General features: G+C 44.7%; 2 protein-coding genes and 1 non-coding gene across 4 annotated transcripts in view; 1 reads left to right on the plus strand and 2 right to left on the minus strand.

Moving 5' to 3' along the window:
• On the plus strand, nt 1–13,375 carry TSFM (Ts translation elongation factor, mitochondrial). Its single transcript, XM_023210640.2, has 6 exons — nt 1–133; nt 371–544; nt 3,403–3,531; nt 4,272–4,394; nt 9,554–9,641; nt 11,987–13,375. The coding sequence occupies exons 1-6, from the start codon at nt 77–79 to the stop codon at nt 12,391–12,393; spliced, it is 978 nt and encodes a 325-aa protein (XP_023066408.1). The 5' UTR covers nt 1–76; the 3' UTR covers nt 12,394–13,375.
• AVIL (advillin) overlaps nt 13,226–27,772 on the minus strand; it is a 20,890-nt gene continuing 6,343 nt past the window's right edge. For both annotated transcript variants that reach the window (XM_023210639.3, XM_023210638.3), the window contains 16 exons: nt 27,098–27,206; nt 26,895–27,005; nt 26,428–26,630; nt 25,885–25,963; nt 25,670–25,768; nt 24,477–24,630; nt 24,276–24,376; nt 23,674–23,811; nt 23,415–23,573; nt 22,448–22,627; nt 19,502–19,647; nt 19,225–19,369; nt 18,150–18,338; nt 17,129–17,197; nt 15,784–15,909; nt 13,226–13,782 (listed from right to left, as the gene is read on the minus strand). In XM_023210639.3, coding sequence (XP_023066407.1) covers nt 13,669–13,782; nt 15,784–15,909; nt 17,129–17,197; nt 18,150–18,338; nt 19,225–19,369; nt 19,502–19,647; nt 22,448–22,627; nt 23,415–23,573; nt 23,674–23,811; nt 24,276–24,376; nt 24,477–24,630; nt 25,670–25,768; nt 25,885–25,963; nt 26,428–26,630; nt 26,895–27,005; nt 27,098–27,206 — 2,122 coding nt within the window. In that variant the 3' untranslated portion in view covers nt 13,226–13,668. The remainder of the gene's footprint in view (nt 13,783–15,783; nt 15,910–17,128; nt 17,198–18,149; nt 18,339–19,224; nt 19,370–19,501; nt 19,648–22,447; nt 22,628–23,414; nt 23,574–23,673; nt 23,812–24,275; nt 24,377–24,476; nt 24,631–25,669; nt 25,769–25,884; nt 25,964–26,427; nt 26,631–26,894; nt 27,006–27,097; nt 27,207–27,772) is intronic.
• Nucleotides 22,242–22,346, minus strand: LOC111542085. Its single transcript, XR_002731429.1, has one exon. It is a non-coding gene; the product is annotated as a U6 spliceosomal RNA (small nuclear RNA).

Here is a 27,772-nt window from a genome sequence, read left to right on the forward strand (position 1 = left end):
GTGGCCCTTCCGCCGCGCCGTAGGTTTGTCGCCTCACCTTTGCGCCGACCGGAGGGAGTTTACTGCGGCCGGGGAGATGTCGCTGCTGCGGTCACTGCGTGTGTTCCTGGTCGCGCGGACTGGGAGCCACCCGGTGAGAAGTTCTGGTCCTGGTACCGACCTGCTTTCCCTGTAGCTCTCCTGTGCGCCTGTACCTTTCCCTTCCTCCCAACCCCGTTTGACTCCATCCCACCTTCCCGGACAGCATTTCCTCTGCCCAGTCCAGTCCCGGTGCACCCCCGTTTGCACACCGTCCACTCGCTGCCAGTGTACCCTCCACACTCTGGAGTTTGCTGCTTCCTGCCTCTCATCCCTTTCTTATCCCATCCAGGTTGGGTCTCTTCTGCGTCAGTCGCCCCAGCCACGGCACACATTTCATGCTGGGCCCCATCTCTCTGCCTCGGCCTCCAGCAAGGAGCTCCTCATGAAACTGCGGCGGAATACAGGCTACTCCTTTGTAAATTGCAAGAAAGCTCTGGAGACTTGTGGCGGGGACCTCAAACAGGTGTGTGTGTGGAGGGGTGCAGGGCAGAGTACTAGAGCTAGACCTCAGACTCTTGGAGCGGTCACGCTGGGGAGCGTGAAGTTAGACCTGCTCTCGAGTGACCATAATGGCACAGCCCTGAGTGGAAATCTGGCTTAAATGACAACCTTGGCCTTCACTTTGTCTTATTTGGAAGCAATTGAGTATCCCAGGATTAACAAACCAGACTGTTATGGTGTTTCTTGTTGCCTGGAGCTGAAAGGGTTTGTGTGAGCTTTACAGTCAGATCAATCAGGAGTCACATTGTGGTGCCCCCACAGTCTGACTTTAGGCATAATTTTTTTTTTTTTTTATTTAGACGGAGTCTTGCCTTTGTTGCCCAGGCTGGAGTGCAATGGCACCATTTCAGCTCACTATAACCTCCGCCTCCCGGGTTCAAGCGATTCTGCCGCCCCAGCCTCCCTAGTAGTTGGGATTACAGGCGTGCGCCACCACACCCGGCAATTTTTTTTTTTTTTTTTGTATTTTTAGTAGAGATGGGGTTTCACCGTGTTGGTTAGGCTGATCTCGAACTCCTGGCCTCAGGTGATCTGCCCGCCTCGGCCTCCCGGAGTGATGGGATTAAAGGAGTGAGCCACCGTGCCCGGCTGACTTTAGACATCTTAACCTTTCAGAGTTGTGTAATTTTTGTCTGTGGAGCTATGCGTCTCTTAATCAGGAATATACATTCTGAGAAATGGCGTCGTTAGGAGATTTTGGCTTACGCACGTCATAAAGTACTTACACAAACCTAGATAGTGTATTGTACTACAGCCTGGGTTATATGGAATAGCCAGCTGCTCCTAGGCTGCAAACCTTTACAGAATGTTGCTGGACCGAATACTACAGGCAATTGTAACACAGTGGTAAGTATTGTGTATCTAAACGTGGAAAAAATACAGTAAATAGGCATAAAACATAAAAAATGATACATCTCTATAAGGAACTTATAGGGAACTTATGCATGGAGCTTACAGGACTGGAAGTTGCTCTGGGTGAGTCAGTGAGTGGTTAGTGAATAAGAAGGCCTGCCTTAGGACACTACGGTACACTACAGTGGACATTAAAACAGTACGCGTATGCTACATTAAATTCGTAAGAAATTTTTTCTTCGATAATAAGTTAACCTTAGTTTAAGGTAACTATTTTATAAACTTTTAACATGTTTTAAACTTTTGGACTCTTTTGTAATAACAGTGTAAAACACATATTGTACAGCTGTGCCAAAATATTTTTCTTTATGTGCTTATTCTGTGAGTTTTTTTCTGTTTTTAAAATTTTGAACCTTTTTTGACTGGGCGTGGTGGCTCATGCCTGTAATCTCAGCACTTTGGGAGGCCAAGGCAAGCAGATCACCTGAGGTCGGGAGTTCGAGACTAGCCTGACCAACATGGAGAAACCCTGTCTCTACTAAAAAAGTATAAAATTAGCCGGGTGTGGTGGCGAGGGCCTGTAATCCCAGCTACTCGGGAGGCTGAGGCAGGGGAATTGCTTGAAGCCGGGAAGTGGAGGTTGTGGTGAGCCGAGATCGCGCCATTGCACTCTAGCCCGGGCAACAAGAGTGAAACTCTGTCTCAAAAAAAAAAATTCAAACTTTTTTTTAATTGAAATATCTTTTTTTTTTGAGACGAATCTCACTCTCTCCCCCAGGCTGGAGTACAGTGGCACGATCTCAGCTTACTGCAGGCTTTGCCTCCCAGGTTCACACCATTCTTCTGCCTCAGCCTCCCGAGTAGCTGGGACTACAGATGCCTGCCACCATGCCTGGCTAATATTTTGTATTTTTAGTAGAGATGGGGTTTCACCGTGTTAGCCAGGATGGTCTCTATCTCCTGACCTCATGATCTGCCCACCTCGGCCTCCCAGGGTTCTGGGATTACAGGCATGAACCACCGTGCCTGGCCAAAATTTTTTTTACCTTAAAAAATTGTTTTGTTAAAAACTGAGACACAAGCACATACATTAGCCTAGGCCTACACAGGAGTGGGATCATCATTAACACTGTGTTCCACTTCCGCATCTTGTCTTGCTGGAAGGTCTTCAAGGGCAGTAACGGGCATGGACCTATTGTCTCCTATGATAACAATGTTTTTTTCTGGAATACCTCTTAAAGGACCTGCCTGAAGCTGTTTTACTGTTAAATTTTTTCATTTTTTATTTTTTTGAGACGGAGTCTCACTTTGTCACCCAGGTTAGAGTGCAGTGGCGTGATTGATCTTGGTTCACTGCAACTTCCGCCTCTTGGGTTCAAGAGATTCAGCCTCCCGAGTAGTTTATCAGTTGGAGTACACTCTAAAATAACAATAAAGTATATATATTATAGTAAATACATAAACCAGTAACATAGTTGTTCATTATTGTTTCAGGTATCATGTACTGTGTGTAATTGTACGTGCTATATTTTAATAGGACTGGCAGCACAGAAGTTTTCTTTACACTAGCATTGCCACAAACATGTAGGTAATATGTTGCCCTACAATGTTAGGAGGGCTACAGTGTCGCTAGACAATAGGAATTTTTCAGCTCCTTTATAATCTTAGGGACCATCATCATATGTGCAGTCCATCATTGTTCGAATATCGTTATGTGCTGCATAACTGTATAAAGAAAATACAACTGTGTGCCCCATAGGGTTGTTGTGAAGATTAAATTCATCCAAGGCACCGGTTATGATAATACCTGGTATTTGGCATTTAGTGGTAGACTGCCGGTAAATGATAGATTACTTCAGTTTCTGTTAGAGAATTTAGAGAATCAGGAAACCTGAGCGTATCTTAGAATTACATTTAGTTCTAAATTCTGTGACTTTGTTGTCTGCTTTTTTTCTTCTCAATTTATAGGCAGAGATCTGGCTCTACAAGCAGGCCCAGAGGGAGGGCTGGAGCAAAGCTGCCAAGCTCCAAGGGAGAAAGACCAAAGAAGGCCTGATTGGGCTGTTGCAGGAAGGAAATACAACTGTATTAGTAGAGGTGAGTTGTTGGAAATTCCAGATACCAAGAACAGCTGTCCTTTGGGTGTAAAGCTTGTAGTAGGCCCTTTATCTTCTTGAGGAAGAGATCTATTTAAGAACCATAAATGGTAGTTGAAGTTAAACTCATGAAACCTTGGGTATTAGTTATGAGTTCATTTAAGTATAGAAATGTATTGGTGTGTTGATGAGAAATGGCCTAGCAGTCTAGAATATTACTCCTGAATGTGAGTCTGGTGCAGCCTTACCCCTTGTCACTGATTGTTTCCTGGAACAGTTAGATTACAAAGTTAATTATATTAATTGTTGTTGAATAGAGAGTAGCTATTTTAGAGGAGGTTTGGGGGCCATAATTGGTGAAGAATCAGGTGTGGATTAGTTTAGAGTGAGAGATGGGAATAAACAAGATAATAGCATAAGTGGTTTGGAGTTGGGATGGCTGGAGAATGAGGTGATGATGGTGTGCAGACACAGGTAAGTGGTGAACTTGTAGTGAGTCCTTCAGGACATTATTGAACCATCTTCTGAATATACAGGCTATTGCTAACTCACTGGCCCAACATGAATCACTTCATTCTGTTTCAGGCTAGGAGAGGAACTGTAGCTTTAAAATTTTGGAGTCATTTTTTTTCTATTGAGTCTGTAGCTTGTTCTGTCAGTATCTTGATTTACTCTCCAGCCTTAAGGCACTTTTGGAAATTATTAAACAGCTTATACAGCTATATCAATTTGTTCCCACAGGTAAACTGTGAGACGGATTTTGTTTCTAGAAATTTAAAATTTCAACAGTTGGTCCAGCAAGTAGCCCTTGGAACCATGATGCATTGTCAGAGCCTAAAGGATCAACTCTCTACATACAGTAAAGTAAGTTTGGGGTTTGTCTTCAGTGTGCTGAATTTGCTCTCCTCATTGGGTCTTTGCTGTTCCTGTTTTAGACATTCTCATGTCTCATTCCCTTACTTCACATCTCTGCTTAAATGCTGTCTCTTTGCATAGGATTACCCTTCCCCCATTACTATATCCCCATGTCGTGCTTCATTTAACATTTTTTATTATGGTGCTTATATATTACATTTTAATTTAGCTGTATGTTGTCTGTCTTCCCCAATAGAATGTAAGCTTTATGAGGCAGGGAATTTGTCTTTTCACTGTTGCATCTCTGGTGAAAGAGAATTGGGCCCACTACTTAGTTGGAGTTCAGTAAATCTTTGTCAGATGATTGAATGAATGAATGCATGCATGCCAGTGAAATGGAGTTAGCCAGATCAAGTGAAGCCATTTTAGGCTTTGTGTTCAGAAATTTGGAATGGTCTTAGGAAAGGATTTCTAAATAAAGAGATTGGAGCCGGATGTGGTGGCTCAGGCCTGTAATCCCAGCACTTTGGGAGGCCGAGGCAGGCGGATCACTTGAGGTCGGGAGTTCAAGACCAGCCTGACCAACATGGAGAAACCCATCTCTACTAAAAATACAAAATTAGCTGGGCATGGTGGCGCATGCCTGTAATCCCAGCTACTCGGGCAGTTGAAGCAGGAGAATCGCTTGAACCCGGGAGGTGGAGGTTTCAGTGAGCCGTTGTACTTCAGCCTGAGCAACAAGAGCGAAACTCTGTCTCAGAAAAAAAAAAGAGAGAGATTGGAAAAGACACAGTTTAGGAAAATAAGCATATTCTTAGCCATAGAGGGATCAAGGAAAGGAATTATGTCATTCTGCCTTTGACTCAGCTTTATTGCCAAGGCAAAAATGAACCACTCACAGTAATTTTTTTGAGTTTATTACTAACTTTTTAATCTTCTTTATCCTTCTCTTGAGATGTTTTGGCAAATGTTAATTATTACTGGCATTACATAGTCATATTATATGGAAAACAATGTTGAGATTATCTTTTTAAATTGTATTGAGTAGATAAGTCACTTGAACCAGAAATTTTACCTCTGATTTTGCCAGTAAACACCAGTGTACTTTTTTTTTTGTTTTCGTTTTTGTTGTTTGAGATGAAGTCTTGCTCTGTTGCTCAGGCTGCAGTGCAGTGGCTCAGTCTTGGCTCACTGCAACCTCCACCTCCTGGGTTCAAGCAGTTCTCCTGCCTCAGACTCCCGAGTAGCTGGGACTACAGGCACGTGCCACTACACACGCCTAGTATTTGTATATTTTATAGAGACAGAGTTTCACCATGTTGGCCAGGCTGGTCTTGAACTCCTGACCTCAAGTGATCTGCCTGCCTCCGCCTCCCAAAGTGCTGTGATTATGGGCGTGAGCCACCATGCCTGGCCTCAGTGTACTCTTTATCCAGATTCACCATTTGTTAACATTTTACTGTATTTGCTTTATCACTTCTTTTTTTCTTTTAAATAGAGACAGATCCGGCTTTCTTGCCCAGCCTGGAGTGCAGTGGCACAATCATTGTTCACTGCTGCCTCAAATTCCTGGGCTGAAGTGGTCTTCCCACCTCAGACTCCTGAGTAGCTGGGACTGTGTGTGCACATCACCATGCTAGGCTCTTTTTAAAGTTTTTTGTAGAGACGGTCTTGCCAGGTTGGTCTCAAACCTCTGAGCTCAAGAAATCCACCTGCTTTGGCCTCCCAAAGTGTTGGGATTACAGGCTTGAGTAACTACAGCTGGCCCTATCATTTTTTATGTACATGTTATCATCACTTTTTTTTTTTTCTTTGAGATGCAGTCTCTCTGTCACCCAGGCTGGAGTGCAATGGTGCCATCTCACTCACTACAACCTCTCCCTCCCGGTTCAAGGGATTCTTCCACTTCAGCCTTTCAAGTAGCTGGGATTACAGGTGCCTGCCACCACACCCAGCTAATTTTTTTGTATTTTTAGTAGAGACGGGTTTCACCATGTTGGCCAGGCTGGTCTTGAACTCCTGACCTCAGATGATCCGCCCACCTGAGCCTCCCAAAGTGCTGGATTTACAGGCATGAGCCACCGCGCCCAGCCCTTTTTTTGTTTATTCTTATCTTTTGGGTTTATGTCATACTTTCCTTTCCTCAACTATGGAATGGGCCACTTCTTCAAGGAGTCCTGGTCCTTTTTAGTTGGGGAATGGTTTTTAGAAATCAAGATTTGAGTATTAGGTGTGCTGATTTCTTTTTTTTTTTTTGAGACAGAGTGTCATTCTGTAGCCCAGGCTGGAGTGCAGTGGCGCAGTCTTGGCTCACTGCTACCTCTGCCTCCTGGGTCCCGGTTCAAGCAATTCTTCTGCCTCAGCCTCCCGAGTAGCTGGGATTACAGACACGTGCCGCCATACCCATCTAATTTTTGTATTTTCAGTAGAGACGGGTTTTCACCATGTTGGCCAGGCTAGTCTTGAACTCCTGACCTCGTGATCCACCCACCTCAGCCTCTCAAAGTGCTGGGATTACAGGCATGAGCCACTGCGCCCAGCCAAGTGTGCTGATTTCTACTGAGATGTCATTTGTTCTTTCAGCAGACAGTGCAGGTGTATGTGCTGTGTGTATGTGGTTCCTTTTTCATAGCAACTTCAATATGTTTACTGTTCTTACCTGTGTACTCATATGTACTCAGTGTTACAACATATATACAAAATTGTTTCAGAATTGCTACCCCTGACCACTGCAAATAACAAAACTACTAAGGAGTTCAAGATTTATTTGTAGTTCTTTTTGTCTTTACATTGAAGTTAGGTGGTCACGTGACTCTGTTTAGTTATTTGGATTTTTTTTCTTCTGTGAGGTTATGTTACTCGTTTGAAATATAGTTTTATATTTCTTAGTAGTCAATATTTATTTTCACCCCAAATATGTGTTGATTTAATTTTATTTTTTAAATGTGTGGGGTTTTTTTTGTTTGTTTGTTTGTTTGTTTTGGCTGGGTGCCGTGGCTCATGCCTGTAATCCCAGCACTTTGGGGTTTTTTTGTTTGTTTGTTTTTTAAACACTTTTTATAGTTATAGAGATGAGGTTTCACCATGTTGGCCAGGTTGGTTTCAAACTCCTGGCTTCAAGTGATCTGCCTGACTTGGCCTCCCCAGAGTGCTGGGATTATGGGCATGAGCCACGGCACTGGGCCAGATTTTTTTTTTTTTTTAAGATGGAGTTTCACTCTCATTAGCCAGCCTGGAGTGCAGTGGTTTGATCTCAGCTTACTGCACCCACCACCTCCTGGGTTCAAGTGATTCTCCTACCTCAGCCTCCTGGGTAGCTGAGATTACAGGCACCCCCCCACCACACCTGGCTAGTTTTTGTATTTTTAGTAGAGATGGGGTTTCACCATGTTGGCCACGCTGGTCTCGAACTCCTGACCTTAGGTGATCCACCCACCTCAGTCTCCCAAAGTGCTGAGATTACAGGCGTGGGCCACTGTGCCTGGCTGGCCAGATTTAGTTTTATTTTTGAATATATAAAATACATTAACAAAGTCCTCAAAGTTGAAACTGTCAAAAAAAGAAAAGAAAAAAAAAAGCTATACTCGGAGAGGTGTTACTGCTTCTGTCCCTTCTACCCCGTTCCCATCCATCTGTTTATTTAGATAACCAGTGTCATTGGATTGTGGTTATCCATTTTCAGTATTTCTTTTTGCAAAAATAAGCATATTTATACAAATAGTTCTTTGTTGCACAGATAGTAGTATAATATGCATATGCACTTATAATTTGCTTTTTTCACTTAATAATATATCCTGGAAATACTCCATAGCAGTTCATGAAGGTTATCCTTTTTATTTTTTCCAACTACATAGTATTCTGTTGTATGGATGTGCTGTAGTTTAATCTCCTATGTTTGGGCATTTAGGCTGTTTTTACAATTTTATGATTAGAAATAATTGTTCAATGAATAAACTTGTGCAGTATTATTGTAAGTATATCATCAAGGTGAATTCCTAGAAATAGGATTTCAGGGTCAAAGGATAAATGCATATGTAGTTTTATTAGATACTACAATTTTACATCATTGGATTTGTACCATTTTGCATTCCCATCAACAATGTGCAAGTCTAGCTCTAACATTTTATGATTTTATGAAAATAATTGTTCTTGGCCAGGTGCGGTGGCTCATGTCTGTAATCCTAGCACTTTGGAAGGCTGAAGCAGGGGATCACTTGAGGTCAGGAATTCAAGACCAGCCTGGCCAACATGGTGAAACCCTGTCTCCACTAAAAAATATATAAAAATTTGCCACACATAGTGGCGCATGCCTGTAGTCCCATCTACTCGGGAGGCTGAGGTAGGAGGATGGCTTGAATCTGGGAGGCGGAGGTTGCAGTAAGCTGAAATCATGCCACTGCACTCCAGCCTGGGCGGCAGAGCGAGACTCCATCTCAAAAAAAAGGAAATACTGTTCTTGGCCAGGTGTAGTGGCTTACGCCTGTAATCCCAGCACTTTGGGAGGCTGAAGCAGGAGGATCTCTTAAGCTAGGAATTCAGGACCAGTCTGAGCAACATAGGGAGACCCCCATCTCTATATTTAAAATAAAAAGAAAATAATTGTTCTTGATTTCTAGGAAATTACATTCTAAGAAGTTAGACTGGAGGATGAGAGTGGAATGTTATTGGGGGTGGTGCGGTGATAGAATAAAATATTTATAAAGATGGAACCGTTACCAATTTTTAACATCCTTGGCTTAATGAAAATATTATCTACACTTAGTTGTCTTAAATAATTTTTATTTTTTTTTTTGAGACAGAGTTTCAACTCTGTTTCCCAGGCTGGAGTGCATTGGCACAATCTCAGCTCACTGCAACCTCCGCCTCCCAGGTTCAAACGATTCTCGTGTCTCAGGCTCCCCAGTAGCTGGGATTACAGGCGTGTGCCACCATGCCCAGCTAAGTTTTGTATTTTAGTAGAGACAGGGTTTCACCATTTTTGCTGGGCTGGTCTCAAACTGCTGAACTCAGGTGATCCACCCGCCTCGGCCTCCCAAAGTGTTGGGATTACAGGTGTGAGCCACCATACCTGGCCAATAATTTTCTTAGAAATAGACTATTTTTGCCTATTCTTTTGATAATTTGAATAGTACAGAATCAGTTCATGTTTGTTTTCTTTGTGTACTTAGGGCTTCTTAAATTCCTCTGAGCTTTCTGGACTTCCAGCTGGGCCTGACAGAGAAGGCTCACTCAAGGATCAGTTGGCTTTAGCAATTGGTGAGTATTTGTAAAGGTTCTGGAAACTGGAAATTAGGGACTGGATCTCTTGTTATCTTATTCCTCCAAATCTAGGTCAAGAATCATGTGCCTACAAGGGTCAGATGATACGATGAGAAGTGGTTTGTGTGTTAGATGTTAGGGAACATTAGGCATCTTAAAGAGCTCATATGCTGCTGGAGGAAGTGTCATTACCAAGCTCTAACCAATTGTTATATCTAGGGAAACGGAGTCCCGGGGTCATCAGAATTTCTAAATTCCTTAAAAGGATTTACATTTATGTCCAAAATCTCATGGGTTTTGGCTGTTTGCAACTAATTAAAATTATTTTCATCACTGTGTCAACAAAACAAAGCATGTCTTCAGGCAGAGATGGCCTTTTGACTTCCAGCTAAGTACTTTAGTATACACTATAGGGAAAATAGTACATTAAAGATTATTTCCTCTTCTATATAAAAGGTTGCAGGACAATTGAGGAGCATTGTTTTTAGGAATTTGATCTTTCTTTTCAAAAAATCTGGTTGTGAATTTGTAAAGATACATTCTTTTAGAGCCTGTTGGCTGTAGGAACCACATCTGGATCATTGTGATGGGACTAGCGGGGATCTTGCTTTCTTCCTAAGTCCTTGATGTAGGGAGGGTGGTAGGGAAGGGTTGGAGCTTGCTGGGAATTTACTGCTCATCTGAAGTTTCCAGTCAAAGCATCAATTCTGTTTTTATCAGGTCATCTTGTATTATCTATGATGTTTCAATGAGTCATGGGTGAGAAACCAGGCAGACAGCTGTGTATGGGGCTTATTAAGAAATTCTGGAAGAGCTGGGTTTTTCAACCTTGTCGGTTTCTGGGAATTAACTCTTGGGTATATGCTTTGAGCTATTTTAAAATTCGTTTTGGTTTCTGTATTCTCCTTTTCCATGACTTTTAGATATTACTATGGCTCATCTAGGCATACTTTCTGTTTATGGTTCTCATAAATAACTCTGACAATATTATTTTTTCTATTTTTGATGAGGGCTTTGAGCTGTGGACTTTTTCCTGATACAAGGGATGATCAGGACTTATCTTTGTCAATTATGGAGCATTCAGGATGGTGGGAAAAAGTACTTAATTGCTTTGGAGTCAGATCTGAGTTTTAATTCTAACTCTGCCTTACTGGGTGGGTTACCTAAGTTCTCTAAGCCTAAGCTTATTGTAACAATAGCTAGCTTTTGAGTGCTCACTCTGTGCCAGATACTATAGTTAATGCGCGCTCTCTCTCTCTCTCTCTCTCTATATATATTTTTTTTCTGAGATGGAGTTTCGCTCTTGTTGCCTAGGCTGAAGTGCAATGGCATACTCTCGCTCAGTGCAACCTCTGCCGCCAAGGTTCAAGAGATTCCCCTGCCTCAGCCTCCCAAGTAGCTGGGATTACAGGCATGTGCCACCATGCCTGGCTAATTTTTGTATTTTTAGTAGAGATGGGGTTTCTCCATGTTGGTCAGGCTGGTCTCGAACTCGCGACCTCAGGTGATCTCGCCTTGGCCTCCCAAAGTGCTGGGATTACAGGTGTGAGCCACCGTGCCCGGCTGCTTTTACATATGTAATTTATTTCTCCCCAAAACCCTGAAAGGTAGGTGGTCTCATCTCTGTTTTAAAGGTGAGGAGACAAAGGCTTGATAAATTTAGTAAATGAGATTATGTCATTGAGTCACTTGCCCAAGGTCATATAGTCAGTAAAGAGGCAGAACTGAGACCCGAGTCACACATACTTGTGTCACCACAACCTATGTTTGTTTGTTTGGTTTTTGGAGAGGGAGTCTTGTTCTGTTGCCCAGGCTGGAGTGCAGTGGTACGATCTCAGCTCACTGCAACCTCTGCCTCATGGGTTCAAGTGATTCTCCTGCCTCAGCCTCCTGATTAGCTGGGATTACAAGTGCACGCCACCATGGCCAGCTGATTTTTGTATTTTTAGTAGAGATGGGGTTTCATCCATGTTGGCCAGGCTGGTTTTGAACTCCTGACCTTAGGTGATCCACCCACCTCAGCCTCCCAAAGTGCTGGGATTACAGACGTGAGCCACCACGCCTGGCCTCACAACCTGTTTTTAAGTACCAGAGTGCCTGGTACATAGTTGATGCTTCATAAAGGTATTCTTCACTTCCCCCACTCCCACTGCCCCACCCCATGCCCCTTTTCCTCTTTATACAAAAACTGAAAATGATGTCTCTTCATCTTACTGCATATCCTGTGTAAATGCAAAGGGACTGTCTTCCAAACTGGGCCTCTTCTGTTCTTATTTTGGTACCATCACAGACATCACAATTTGTTGGTGTGTTTGGTTTTTTGTTTTTGCTTTTTTTAATAGGAAAACTGGGAGAAAACATGACTCTTAAACGAGCTGCATGGGTGAAGGTGCCATCTGGGTTCTACGTTGGCTCTTATGTCCACGGAGCAATGCAGAGTCCCTCACTTCACAACCTGGTGCTGGGGAAGTATGGGGCCCTGGTCATCTGTGAGACGTCTGAACAGAAAACAAACCTTGAAGACATTGGCCGCCGTCTTGGGCAGCATGTGGTGGGCATGGCCCCCCTCTCTGTTGGCTCCCTGGATGATGAGCCTGGGGGAGAGGCAGAGACCAAGATGTTGTCCCAGCCATACTTGCTGGATCCCTCCATTACCTTGGGGCAGTATGTGCAGCCTCAGGGGGTGTCGGTAGTAGACTTTGTGCGGTTTGAATGTGGAGAAGGTGAAGAGGCAGCAGAAACTGAATAGGTTCTGGAGACTTTCGGCCCAGGAGGAATATTTATTTTTAGCTCTGGACATCATTACAAAAAGGAATATTTCCCAAGCCTCTTCAGACCGAGAATGTATTTTTCATTTGAGTTATAACGAGATTATAGACTTCATGGGTAAAATTATTAAATAGTTATATAATAAAAATAATTTTTTCCTTGTTTGCATAATACTGGGTTTAGCTTTTCTGTGCCTTTCAAAAATAACGGGCGGGCCTTATTGACGTGATTGACAGTGTCTTGGAGAACAGGTATCAACAATACTGCTGCTCCCTTCAACATAGATTTATTATGGTGTTTCTGAAATTTCTAACTTACATGTTCTGTCTTCCACCTTTTATGACATAGAATTCTTTTCTGTTTTTGCTTTGTGATACTGTGGACCATGCTTCTGCCTCGGAACCTCCCTAGTTATATTACTTCTGCCACATGAAATTCTTTGGGATTACTGATTCAAACCTAGAGGTGTCTGGAAACTGTGGGTTCTCTTCTTTGTGATTGTCTGTAGTGTGCTTTGAAGGTGCTCTGCAGTGGTAGGCACACTGGTTCTGGCTTCATTTAATTAAATTAATAACACATGCCTCTGTTTCTCTTTTGGATAATGTGTGGGTGGGTGAGTACTGAGGTTTCCTGGCCAGCTGTAATGCAGATTTTGACATTCTTGTGCCAGAAACAGAAATTAGAGTAGTCCGGTTATCCAGAGAGGTCACTTAACATTGCCTCTTTATTTCCCCAGTACTGAAACATTTCTTCCAACATAACATAAAATTACCATAACAAGCAAACCCAGAATACTGAAAATAACCACATTGGTTCATTAGAGGTATCTTTATTTGAAAAGTTAAAAATGCTTTGAAATGATTTACAGGTTAAATAGATTTTAGAAATAATGATCTTAAAATTGAAAACAAAGGTAGGTCCTGGTATAATACTAAACAAAGTTATTAAACATTTTGAGCATTGTTTTTTGGTTCTCTTTCTTTCAATTTCTCCAGATTTATGCAGTTTTAGTGCTTTCTGCTGAGGCTTTAGCTAGAGGGCCACAAAACCCAAAAACTATGTGGTTAACATTTTAGGTATATAACAAGGAAGGAATGCAAGGATGAAAAAAAATGGAGAACAGTGATTTTCAGACTCTATTATATCTAAATTAAGTAGCTGAATGTCAGGCAGAAATTGGTGGATAAATTATTTCCTGATACTGGCACTATCTGATCTCTTCTGTGGCCTTGCAATAGATACAGGCCTTCTTGCTTTAGAAAAGCCCCTTTTCTTTCTTCATTTGCAGCTGTTTCCAGCCAGGCAGAGCTGCAAATTGCCCTCTTGTGATGCCAAACACAGACACAAAGTCCTGTTCAGAGAGGTAATTCTAAGAGAGAAAACAAAGTTTCTAGTTAGAAGGAAGACATGACATCAGTGCCAACAGAAGCTGGGAAAGTCAGAGCAAGAGGGAGTTCTAGGTGGATCCTTGAAGAGGGAAGTAGGATGACTTTCTCAGAAAGGCTGTTAGAGATTTAAATTATTCATTGGAGAGGTGTTCTTCACTTCAGGGAGTCCCATTTTGGCCTGTGACAGAAGCTTACTGGATTCACTGCTCTCACAGTGCCAGCAAGCACCAGTTTCTTGCCAGAAGGCAATAAATGGGTTATGTATTAAGGATGAATTATAGACATCAAATTTTGGCAGAATGAAGAACTAAATTGAGCCATGGTTTTCCTTGTTTTCTGCCTGTAACTACCATTTTTACCCAGAAATTTTCAAATGCATGATCTTATTGAGCATAAAATTCTTCTAAACATTTACTTAATGATTTATTGAATATTTATATACAAGTAAAGATTATTAATGTATGGGCTCTGCTTTCAAGAAAATTGTAGTCCAGATACTTGAGTTGGTTAGATAAGACATTGTGGGAAATCCAGAGTCCAGAGTCCATTCCCAAATCAACTTCCTCAAGGGGAAAATAAATTTATTCTTTTTTTTTTTTTTTTTCCGCCTCCCAGGTTTACGCCATTCCCCTGCCTCAGCCTCCTGAGTAGCTGGGACTACAGGGGCCCGCCACCTCGCCCGGCTAGTTTTTTTTTTTGTATTTTTTAGTAGAGACGGGGTTTCACCGTGTTAGCCAGGATGGTCTCGATCTCCTGACCTCGTGATCCACCCGTCTCGGCCTCCCAAAGTGCTGGGATTACAGGCTTGAGCCACCGCGCCCAGCTTTTTCTTTTTTTTTTTTTGAGACAGAGTCTTGCTTTGTCGCCCAGGCTGGAGCGCAGTGGAACGATCTCGGCTCACTGCAACCTCTGCCTCCCGGGTTCAAGCAGTTCTCCTGCCTCAGCCTCCAAGTAGCTGGGACTACAGGCACCTGCCACCCGCTAATTTTTGTATTTTTAGTAGAGACGGGGTTTCACCATATTGGCCAGGCTGGTCTTGAACTCCTGACCTTGTGATCTGCCTGCGTCAGCCTCCCAAAGTGCTGGGATTACAGGTATGAGCCACCGCGCCCGGCCAAGAAATTTATTCTTTTAACTCAAATATGTTAATTCATTCAAGCGAAACTTAAGAATGCTTGCTATCTGTTGGGCACTGTTGTAGGTGCTGAGAAGCTGAGAATATGATGGTGAACAAGACAAAGGTCCTTCCTTTTAAGGATATTACTAGAGGGGGAAATAGGCAATGAACAAGTATAAAGGGACTAGAGCGGATATGGGAAGCAGTATTAGGGTGGTCAGGAAATGCCTCCTCCGGGGGGGTGACACTGGGGCTGAGAACTACACCATGAGAAGGTGCTGGCGCTGTGGTGATTTGGGAGAGGGACGTTTTCTCAGGCACGAGCACTAGCAAGTGTAAAGGCTCAAAGGCTGGAATAAGCATGTTTAAGGGACAGCAAAGCAGCGGCTGTACTGGCTGTAGGGTGGTGAGTGATGAGGGTATTTGTATATGAGATGAAATCAGAGAGCTAGGCAGGGGCCAGATTGTATAGGCCTTCACATTCTTTTTAAAAATGTAGTGGGAAGCTATTCGAGGTGTTTTAAACAGGGCAGTGCCATATGTTTTAAAGATCCCTTTGGCTGTTGCATGGGGAATGGATTGTAGGAACAGGTGGAAACCAGTTGGATTGTAGTATGTAGTCCAAGATGGCTGCACTAGACTAGTAGCAGAGAGATGGAGAGCAGTGGACAGAAGCTAGCTGATAGATTGATGTAGGTGGAGAGAAAAGAATCAAGAAAGAACCCTGTTTTTTTTGGTTTGAGCTCCCGGGTAGCTCAGATGTCCATTGAGCGGCTGGATATAGCGTGCTGTGCCAGAACTGTCCTAGGCCATTTACTCATGGAGAGCTCCACTTCCAACAGACACAGTTCCTTCAGCCACTCACCTCCTTTTTGGCAGGGTTTACATCCTCAGGTAGCTCCTGATTCTGGTTTTTCAACAGAACTGCTATAGGGTAATATTTTGACTCACTGTCATTAGAATTCACAGAGAAGGTTGCATTCTTCATGTCCTAGGTAAGATAAGAATGTAGGCACAGGGAAAAGACTCCTCAGTGTCTGTATGGTTACAGTTCTAAATGTGTGTAATATTTAACATTTTGACTTGTGCCACACTTTTACCCTCTATGATCATCATTCCCCAAACCTGGCTGTATGTCAGAATCATCTGGGAATAGAAAATATTCAGATTTTGGGGTTGTTCTTGGGAAAGGTGATTCAGTAAGTCCAAGGCAAGTGCTGTATAGCCAGTTTGGCATACATGTTGTGCCGGAATCTCATTTGAATATTGGGATCACATACCTTCTCTTAGTACTTTTATTTAGCCCTGCATTTCCAGCCTTTAAATGACTTCAGGTTGTAGTTCTACTTAAATACAATTTAAAGATACTATATCAACATTAGCTTTAGAATCTGAGTTTGTAGAGCACAAAGGACAGAATTGCAGGTTTGAACTCCTGGTGCCATGCACTCCTCCTGAGGTTAAAGAACTGCTGGATTCCTGGCCAGAGGCTCTACTTCTTTTAACCATTAAAATAGGTGTAAATGGTCTAAGTTTCTGTGGATTTCACTGTCAGAAACGAATAAAAATGTCATTTGGGTTAGAAGCTTATTTCTGAAAAATACTGCCAATGACTTTAATCTCTCCTAAATGGCAGAGTTGAATAATAAAACAAGTTTTCATTTTTTTTTGTTGTTTTTTTGAGATGGAGTCTCCCTCTGTTGTCCAGGCTGGAGTGCAGTGGCGTCATCTCAGCTCACAGCAACCTCTGCCTCCTGGGTTCAAGCAATTCTCCTGTCTCAGCCTCCCGAGTAGCTGGGACTACAGGCGCCCACCACCACGCCCGGCTAATTTTCATATTTTTAGTAGAGATGGGGTTTCACCATATTAGGCTGGTCTCAAACTCTTGACCTTAGGTGATCCACCCGCCTTGGCCTCCCAAAATGCTGGGATTACAGGCATGAACCACTGCGCCCAGCCCCATTTTTGTTTTTAAACAGCAAGTCTGTTTGAAAATCTGGAAGTCAGGAAAATAAGGAACTTGGCTCTCAGACCTGCTTTTCTATTGATTACAAAAAATTTTTACATGAAAACAGACAACTATAGTAATACTCCTTAGTAATACTAAGGAGGACATGAGTTTTGCCCATGAGCATCTGTAGCGTTTGTGGGTTCTCTTTGGCTCTGGTTGCCTGTGTGGCTGGCTTCTCCCAAGAGCGAACCTGACTCACAGCAGTGATTCGCATGATAGCAGCAGCATCTCCCAGCTCTTCTTTTAATTGTTCATATGATTTTCCTGCCTGAGAAGGAGAGAAAACACAAGATGAGGTCTTTCTTATAGGGGCGGGACATCTTAGGTCTGGTCTGTGTCTTCAGGAAAAGCAAAAGAGCCAGGGAGTCAGAAGACATTTCAAGTATAAGTAAAAATGAAAATCCCCCCTTTTGGGTCCATGAAGGCTTGAAAGGTGCTTAAACATAATGCACATTCTTTGATGGTAACCCCTCAGTCCTCCCTATAAGATTTAAGAAAGAGCAGTTGAAGGCCAGGCGCGGTGGCTCATGCCTGTAATCCCAGCACTTTGGGAGGCCGAGGCAGGTGGATCACCTGAGGTCAGGGCTTCAAGACCAGCCTGACTAACACGGTGAAACCCCATCTCTACTAAAAATACAAAAATTAGCTGGGCGTGGTGGTGCATGCCTATAATCCCAGCTACTTGGGAGGCTGAGGCAGGAGAATCGCTTGAACCCAGGAGGTGGAGGTTGCAGCGAGCCAGATTGTGCCATTACACTCCAGCCTGGGCGACAAGAGCAAAATTCTGTCGTGGGGGAAAAAAAAAAAAGTGTTGATTAGGAGTCAGGACACCTGGCTTTCTGTTGATTAACTGTGACTTTGGACAAATAGCTCATTCTCTTAGCTTCCTTATCAATAAAATAGGGAACAGTACTTCTACTGGCTATCAGGATCATTGTACAGACCAAAAAGATGATGTGTATGGATACACTTTATGAACTGTTTATACTTCACACTGCTTATTGCTGAGACCTGCTGTGAATTGTCTACCTGGACTTCCTGCTGTGGCAGGTGAAAAAGAGGAGAAAAGAAAAAGGCAGGGAGCAGGACAGGAGTAGGGAAATGAAGTCCTGGTTTCACTGAGCCGTCAATCAATACCCCACCTTCCTGCCCACTGAGCTGTTCTGAGCTCTGAGCTGTTCCTGGCAGGAAGTAAGAGCTTCCCCACTCTCTTTTCTTACACTCCAAATGTTAGGGTCCCAGGCTAGGAACCAGCCTGTGAAGATGGGAGGCTCAAACCCCTGCTTAATGATCAGGATTGGTGTGTCGGGATCTCGGCCACTGGGGTGAGTGTGCAGGTACTGCTGCGCTGTGGCAAGGGCATTCTTCTTCTCCGTTGCGTTGGCCTCAGCCCCAATCCACAAGAACACCTGTTATGGTGGAGATGTAATATATGTTACTGTGTTCATACTAAGTACTAGATCATACACACTACCCTATCTTCCCCCTTTCTTTCGTGAACAATTCACAGCCTCAGAAAACTTTTTCAGCCTAATTTGTTCAGCAGAGAAAGGATTTCCCAGAATCAGCTTGATGTTTATCATTTTAATTGCTATGTGTATCTTCCAGATCTGCCTTTCCAAATCGGAGCTGTCTCTGAACTTCAGCTTCCTGAATCCAACTTCTTGCAGAACACCTCCTCTTGACTGCTCTAAGCACCTTAAAAATAACACCCTCAAGATGTAGCTCTTCTTTACTAAACTTGTATCTGAGTCTCCACTTCTGATAGGTGGTATCCATCTAGTCACCTAAGGTAGAAACCTGGGAGTTTCCTAGAAAGCCCCCGTATCCAATGAGTCACCAGGCTGACCAACTTTACCTCCTAAGCATCTGTCAAATCTGTCACCATCCCTCCATCCCTACTCCACTGCCCTTATGTGGACCCACAGTAGCTCTTACTTGGCTATGACAATAGGCTACTGACTGCTGTTGTTCCCCCAAAGGCCCATATATCCTCTGCATGTGGGGTCCGTTGCTATTGATCCTAAGATTAAAAAGTGCATGATGATAGGATGACTTGATTTTTCCAAAGCAAGGTGGGAAAATGCCCAGGATGGTGAGTTTCAAACATCATTCTCAAACATCACCCCTTGCAAAAAAACGGAGGCTTTCTTTTGGTCACTGCTGACAGAGGTTTGATTGAGCTGGGGGTGGTCCAGGGCTACTCTGGGTTTATCTAGGGTGGGGATACTACACAAAAACAACCCTTACTATGGGAGTCTTTGTCATGTTCTGAGTTCTGCAGCTGTGTCTTACCTGTTCCCAGGTATCTAGGAGCATCACGTCACCGGGGTTCAGGTCATCCTGGGTAAAATCTGTGATCTCAGTGACAATGAATTGGCCAGTCTTATTGGAACATTCAAAGAGACGGGATTGGACATCTAGAATTTCCTGCTGAAGTCTGCAATACAGTCCATTTAAGGGCACCAAGCTGCTTAGAAATGTTTTTAAAACTGAGGTTTTAGCCTTTGTGCAATTCATAAGCCTGGCAGGCAGGGGGAGCCCAGAAGAGGAGGAGACTGTGTTCCCATACCTTTTATCACTGGCGTAGGGAGTTTTCCCTCCCAGTAGGTCCCAGAACTCGGCGGACTCCTGGCCCTCGGCCACAGTGTTCTCGCTGCCATCACAGAGAAGGCTGGCCAGCTCCTTAGCCATTGCCCGCTCATCCCCACTAGACCCCTGAGAGTGGGGCGAGGAGAGCACAAGTGTTAGTTGCACAGGGACACTGACGTGGAAAGAAAAGCATCTGAGACTAATAACTCAGTGTGCCAGGATCAGCTACCAAGCCACAGTCCCTCAGCCTGGGAAGACAGACAAGTTTGTTCTAGTGCTGGGGAGTGGGGAGGAAAACAGTGTGGGGCAAAAAGCAGGACTAGGCTTTTAAACCCACAGTGGGTGTTGGCAAAAGTCACCTTCGTTTCAGCTTCAGTTGGAATTTAAGCACCTACTTTTGATTTTTTTTGTTTTAGAGAAAAAATTTAAATTTATTTTTAAAAGTACATACAGTAAAATATACTCTTTTGACATACAATTCTAAGAATTTTGACAAACAGAATCACGTTACTGTCACCACAATAAAGGCACAGAACAGTTTCTTCCTCAGTCTCTCCCAAAATTATCTGGGGCCGTGACCCCTTTGGAGTCAAAGCCTCTGTGTATCCTTAACCTCTGGTAACCACGAATCTATTCTCCATCACTATAGTTTTGCCTTTTCCAGAATGCTATATGTGGAGTCATACAATATTTAGCCTTTGAGTCTGGCTTCTTTCTCTTAGCAGAATGCATTTGAGATCTCTGTTGTGTTTACCAGCGGCTCATCCCTTTTTATTGCTGAGTAGTATTCCATCATGTGGATGTACTACTGTTTGTTTATCCATTTTCCAGTTGGGTTTTTTTCTGATAATGAATAAAGGTGCTATAAACATTTGTGCATAGGTTTTTGTGTGAAGATAGTTTTTTATTTTACTTGAGTAAATACCCAGGAATAGGATTGCTGGATCATATGGTAAGTGTATGTTTAACTTTGTAAGAAACTGTCAGCTGGGCGTGGTGACTCCCCACTGTAATCCCAGCACTATGGGAGGCTGAGGCAGGTGGATCACCTGAGGTCAGGAGTTCGAGACCAGCCTGGGCAACATGGCGAAACCTTGTCTCTACTGAAAATACAACAATTAGCTGAGTGTGGTGGCACACGCCTGTAATTCCAGCTACTTGGGAGGCTGAGGTAGGAGAATCACTTGAACCCAAGAGGCAGAGGTTGCAGTGAGCTGAGATCGCATCACTGCACTCCAGCCTGGCTGACAGAACGAGACTCTTAAAAAAAAAAAAAAATTGAAACTATCAAAATGTTTTCCAAAAGCTGTACCATTTTGCAGTCCTGCCAGCGATGCATGAAAATTCCTGTTGCTCTGCATCCTTGCTCACATTTTATGTTGTCAGTTTTTTTTAGCCATTCTAATAGATGTGTAGTGGTTATCTCATTGTGATTTTGATTTGCATCTCCCTAGCGACTAATGATGTTAAGCATCTTTTCCTATTCAATTCTTTTTTCTAAAATAATTTTAGTGCATTTTATTTTATTTTGAGAGGGAGTCTTGCTCTGTTGGCCAGGCTGGAGTACAGTGGCGCGATCTTGGCTCACTGCAACCTCCACCTGCTGGGTTCGAGCAATTCTCCTGCCTCAGCCTCCGGAGTAGCTGGGACTACAGGCACACAACACCACGCCCAGCTAATGTTTTATATTTTTAATAAAGGCGGGATTTCACCATGCAGGCCAGGCTGGTCTCAAACTCCTGACCTCAGGTGATCTGCCTGCCTCAGCCTCCCAAAGTGCTGTGGATTACAGGCGTGAGCCACCGTGCCCGGCCTTAGTGCATTTTAATCCACTGTTGCAATATGAATTGACATAATATTTTGTGTTTTTGTTCTGTATTAGTGCCTGTCTGTTAGAGTCCACCAAACTCATATGGGAAGATTGACTTATCCAGCCTCCATCTGCATAGAAATTTATGAGATTTCTGCTAGGTGTAAGCAGGGTTTTCAGTGAGTTTCTTTTTTTTTTCTTTTTCTTTTTTTTTTTGAGATGGCGTTTCACTCTTGTTGCCCAGACTGGGGTGCAGTGGCGCAATGTCAGCTCACTGCAGCCTGGGTTCAAGTGATTCTCCTGCCTCAGCCTCCCAAGTAGCTGGGATTATAGGCATGTGCCACCACCCCGGCTAATTTTGTATTTTTAGTAGAGACGGGTTTTTCCATGCTGGTCAGGCTAGTCTTGAACTCCCGACCTGAGGTGATCAGCCCACCTCGGCCTGCCAAAGTGCTGGGTTTATAGGCATGAGCCACCATGCACAGCCTTCAGTGAGTTTCTAATTGGAGTCTGATTGTGGAGAATGTTGGTGTTCCCTTTGAAGATTCCTTAGGAAAAAGGCTTCTCTTTTTGAGGACTGCTCCAGCCTACTCTTTTTTTTTTTTTTTTTTTGAGGTGGAGTCTCACTCTGTCGCCCAGGCTGGAGTATAGTGGTACAATCTCGGCTCACTGCAACCTCCGCCCCCCACCGGTTCAAGATTCTTCTGCCTCAGCCTCCCAGGCAGCTGGGACTATAGGTGCGCGCCACCGCACCTGGCTAATTTTTGTATTTTTAGTAGTGATGGGGTTTCACCATGTTGGCCAGGCTGGTCTCGAATTCCTGACCTCATGGTCCATCTGCCTCAGCCTCCCAAAGTGCTGAGATTACAGGAATGAGCCACTGCACCCGGCTTTTTTTTTTTTTTTTTTTTTTAATATGGAACGCTTCACGAATTTGCATGCCATCCTTGCACAGGGACCATGCTAATCTTCTCTGTATCGTTCCAATTTCAGTTATGTGCTGCCGAAGCTAGCACTCTAACCTACTCTAGGTCCTTCGACCTTGCTGACAGGAGGAGGGGACTGCAGGTCTGGGCTCCCAGGGGCTGGTCTGACCCCTGAGCCCAGCCATCCTACCTTGCCATACCACAGGTAGTGCTCTGCCTGAGTTCGCAGCAGAAAGACATCGTTGGAGTTTAGGGAGGAAGCAAAGGCTGGAACCTCCACTGCTTTGGTGTTAGATTTGTCATTTCCATGAATTTGGAAGAGTCTTACCGGAGGGTCGGGCTCAGCATTTCCCTTCCTGGAAGTCCCACCCTAGAGAGAAGAAAAGCAGAGTCCAGATCTAAGGAGCAGCATGTGAGCAGAGCACTAGAGGAGCTGTTGTGGGAAACGTGAATGTTGTAATACTGTGTTTGCCCTTGAGGAGCTTCTAGACTCACTGGAAAGGGTCAGGGTGAGCTGGAGTTATGGTACCAATAACAATAGCTTTCATTCTGAGAACTTTATCATATGCCAGGCTCTGTGACTGGTGCCTTACCTACATCATTTCATTGATCCTCATAACTCTATGAAGTAGATGTTACTATTCCACAGTATAGATGAGGAAACTGAGACTTGGAAACTTGACTAGTAAATACAAGGTTAAGACTTGACCCCAAACTTGTGTGATATCAAGCATGTGACATTATGCATTGCTTGGTAGTGCTTCAGCCAGGGCTTCATGGAAGAAGTGGGACTTGAATTTGAAAGGGCACATCTGCAGCAGGAGGGGTATGGTGTGGCACACGTGAGGTCTAATGAGGAGACCCACCTGACTGGAGTGGAGGGTGCAGGTTAGGGAGCTGAGGGTGGTGCACCTGCATAGGTAATATGGGTTAGGGTATGAAATACCTTGAACATAATTTAGATAGTGGTTCAGACTTGAAGCCCTAGGCAGTTGGGATTCACTTGACTGTCTTAGAGGGATTAACCCCCTTCTTCCTCTGTCTAATCCAAGCCTGACTCCCTTCCCGACCCCTCCTCTGCTCGCCAATAGTCCCATGCTGGTTTGTTAATTTGGAACGTTCCAGCTCATGGTGTAATTTTATCAGAGCATCCTCACCTCAAAGATAACTAGCTTCCCTTTGAAGATGGCCATGAAGTGGCGTGGCTCCGTCCCCATCCTGACTCGAACCTGCACAGCGGCCCCGTCAAACTGCCGATCCACCTCCACGGCCTGGTATGCTGAGGCTGCCCGCTCGTCCTGTGAGGCGTGGCGGCCCTGCAGTGGTGAGAGGCCATGAAGGACCCATGCTCCCCGCCCCAGCCCAGTGGCCAGAGGACGCATCAGGATCCAAAGCTGAAGCCTGTGCCAGGCCTACCTGCCAGATGTATAAGATGTGATGTGGCTTCCCGTTTACCTCGTATGTGTAGAGGACCAGATAACAGTCTCCCCCATAAAAGAAGCCATACCATTGATATTCCACAGGGACCAGCTCCAGGTTCTCAATTCTCCAGACCTGGGCATGGAAGGAGACACCGTTTTCCAGAGTTAGGGGGCTGGGAAGGGCTAGGCTACGCTAAAGGGAGAATCCAAGTGGGGAAGGTGCTGACATTTACTCCATGTTCTCTTTCTCCCTCTGGTTCTGTCCCAGTGCTGAGGACTCATCACATTTGCGTGATTGAATCCTGAGATGAACTGGGCCATCCTAGTCAGGAGCATCCCATCATGGCTCAGTCTTTGTAAGGCTGAGCGATGATTTGAATAGCTCTTCCAAGTGAGATATTGATAGCACATTTGAGGATGTGTGTCTCTTTCCCCTGAAAACTCTACAGACCCCCAAGACTCTTAGAGAAAACTCCTGAGGTGCCGGAGGGGAAAGGGAAAACAAAGCAGACTCTGAATCACCTGCACCCCTGCCCCCAGCAGAACAGCCAGGAAGGCCAGTGCTGCCTGCCCTGATATTTGAATCATTGGGCTTACCTCAACTTTTCCGCTGCCATCATCAACCATTCTTTCCTGGGCAGCTACCTCTGGCTTGGTGTGTAGCAGAGTCACGTCAAATTTATCCTGAAAAACTTTAGCTGTGGAGAAAGGGTTGGGAAAAGCCGAGTGAGTAAGAAGCATCTGTGCCTACCTTTCTAGGGTCCCAGCAGTGAGAGGATGATCTGGGGGCAATCTCACCAATTTTACCAATGCTGAACGTTTTCCCCAGGCCCATGGTCTGGTCCTTTACTGACCACTTCTGGAACAGCTGCTTGAACATGGCCGACTCAGCACCATCGTTGACAGTCTCCACATTGGTGCTGCTGGGGTAGCCCTTCATCTTGATGAAGCCCTGCAGAGCCACCCATTCCCAAAGGCAGGTCAGTTGTGGATTACACTGAGTTCTTGGCTTGTTTGATAATTCACCTCTTTGAAGCCACATGATAGGAGTCTCCCCTCTGGGAGTCAGTCAAATTCTAACTCACTTCTATCTAAGGACCAAGGTACCTGCCTAAAGAAAATGAGTGGAACATTTTTGGATCTCTTTATTGACTTGTGGTGATTATGATTGTTAATTTTTTGGAAGATTATGCTGTGTTCTGTCAGTACTTTTGTACTTACTGACTTTGCATCACATCCGTTTGCTCATTTATTGCTTTGTAAGTGCATCTTGCTTGGTTCATCTTCATGGATCTGCACAGATATAAGCTCCTTGAGGACAGGGCCATTAACCTTGATATGTGATGTCTCCTTCAATAATAACAGCCACCTTTTATTCAGCAGGTGCTGTGTGCCAAGAACTGTTCTGAGTGCCTTTTTTTTTTTTTTGAGACAGAGTCTCACTTTCACCTAGGCTGGAATGCAGTGGCATGATCTTGGCTCACTGCAACCTCTGCCTCCCGAGTTCAAGCGATTCTCCTGTCTCAGCCCCGCCAGGTAGTCCGGACTACTGGCATGTGCCACCATGCCTGGATAATTTTGTTTTGTACCTTTAGTAGAGACAGGGTTTCACCATGTTGGCCAGGCTGGTCTCGAACTCCTTACCTCAGGGGATCCGCCTGCCTTGGCCTCCCAAAGTGCTGGGATTACAGGCGTGAGCCATCGCGCCCAGCCCTGAGTGCTTTACAAATGATATTTAATCCTCACAATAACCCTAGGAGATGGTATGATCCCATGTTAGATATGGGGAAACTGAGGCCCAGAGGTGTTAAGTAGTCTTCCCCAGAGCACTCAGCTGGAAAAGGCAAAACCTGGATTTGAATCCCAGTTTGTCTGCCTGACTTTGCAGTCCATGTATGTAAGCACATACCTAGCATGACTCTGTGAAGTGACACACCTGAAGTGCTCTTAGCAGAATTATTTGAACAGTATTGCACATCTGTAGCTCCTACCAGCGCTTTAGACATGGCTGCCTGTTTTTCAGCCTTTGTGGCTCCTTTTCCTTTCCACACGTAGATTTTGGTTCCACTTTGGTCCAGAATGTAGCAGTCCTAAAGCAGCCAGAGATAGGTATGGTTGCTCAAGACCAGAAGGAAGATTTTGCTCAGGGTCTGCTTCTGAAGCAGGTCTGGCTACCCCAAGCTAAAGCCACCCAAACTCTACTTACATCATGGTTCAGTAAGTCCTGGACCAGAGGCCTCGTTGCTACCTCTGTGACTGCCAGCTGCCCAGGTGAATCTGAGACACTGGAGAAGGGGAGAGATTAGCCTGTGCCTTTTCCTCTGTAAAGCATCTTGTAGTCAACTAGATATTGTTCTGGTTTGGTTTTAGTTTGGAGTTTCTGGGTAGAGTGTGACTTCCTAATAAGATAGCCATGACTTGAGTGAGGACAGGAATGTGCAGACTCTTTTCTTTGGTGGAGACTTTTGTTCATCTCTGTCCCAAACATTATCCCTTCCACATCCCTGGGCATGTGTAGGCCAGAGTAAAGGAAAGGTCTCCTCAAGAGATCAGGAGAGTTGCTAACAAGAACAACTGCCTCCTTGAGCAGGGGATCTCCAAGCTTTCTAGGAGCTGCATTTGAAAAGGACTAAGAAGAAAACCAGATGACTACACCCAAAACAAGGAGCCAGGCAGAGGTGGCTGATATTCTAGGGGACACCTTCCCCCCGACCCCAGCTTCCAGCTAAAGCCAGGTTTAGTTACTCACTGATACAACATGATATTTGATTTCTGCTGCTGATCTATGATCTCATCAGGGACTGCAGGCTTGATAATGGAGCGTCGGCCAAGGGTGTCCTGAAGGACCTTCATCAGCTCTGGGCTGGCTGCCTCCTTGTCTCCCTCGATCACTCCTATTTCAGCACGGCCTCCTCTCTCCCTGTCTCGAATATCCTTTGCCAGAAGCATAGCCTGTCAGAGAAGCCCAAGGGAGTCCTCAGCTCCTCTGGGACCCCTTTCTGCCTGATGTCTTTGGGGAGAACAGCCTAGATCCCAGACACAGGAGTTACTCGGATGCTGAGGAGTCCAGGGTGAGTCACAAACTCACACACTTGGCCTGTCTCCAAGACAGATTCTACTCAAAGGCAGGGCTCCACCTTGATTCTTGGGGAAGAGCCAGCATGGAGGGAAGAAGAAAGAGGAACTTGAGAGAGTGCTAAGACTAGGAAGCCATACCTTCATGCGCTCCCCACTGTTGCTCTCTGGGCCATTCCATTGGATGATGACTTTCCCAAGGTCCAGCAAGAAGACATCACCTCGGTTGAAACTGTCCCAGCTCATTTCCACCTGTGGATGAGAGGTAAACATTGTTCAGGAGGAATTCTTAGGTGTCAGGTAGAGAAATCCTGGGCCCGGGGCAGACAGTATGCAGGACTAACCTCGGTGGCCCTGATGTTTCTTTTCCCCTTCACATGTAGCAGCCGCTTCACGTTGTAGGTGTTGGTCTCCACATGCTTCATCCCAGAGGCGACACCCCCCTTCTTGTAGCTAAGGGAACATCCATTCAGTTATTTGAGTGCCTGCTATGTGCTAAGTTCTGGGGAGACAGTGGTGAATTACACAGATGTAGCCTCACTCGTATGATGATGACAGTACATCAGCAAGGTAAATACAGACGGTGGCAGCTGCTGCCCCACAAGTAGACTGGGTGAGTGACTTTCTGGTAGCGAGTCGGGGCAGTCTTCTCTGAAGAAGTGACATTTGAGCTGAGATGCTACAAGGAAAATGAACCAATACCCAGAGGAATAGTGCTCCAGGCAGAGGAGACATCAGTGATGAAGACCCCCTGCACAGAGGGCATGTTTTGTTCCAGGAACTGTCTGAATGCCAGTGTGTCACTAGCAGAGGGGTACAAGTTGGGCCGCAGCAGAAGCATTAATGACTCCACAGCCTTAAGACCACCTACCCTAGGAATCAGCTCACCTGCCCTGGCACTCAGTCCAGCCCAACCTCCAAGCCAGGCGTCCTGCACTTTAAAGGAATGCAGAAGGTAGCCCTGGAGCAGAGGGGCTTTGTCCTTGGGTTCCCCACTGGCTCAGTGTGGTCCTCTGTGC

Source organism: Piliocolobus tephrosceles, chromosome 10 (genome assembly GCF_002776525.5).
Source record: "Piliocolobus tephrosceles isolate RC106 chromosome 10, ASM277652v3, whole genome shotgun sequence".
NCBI lineage: Eukaryota > Metazoa > Chordata > Mammalia > Primates > Cercopithecidae > Piliocolobus > Piliocolobus tephrosceles.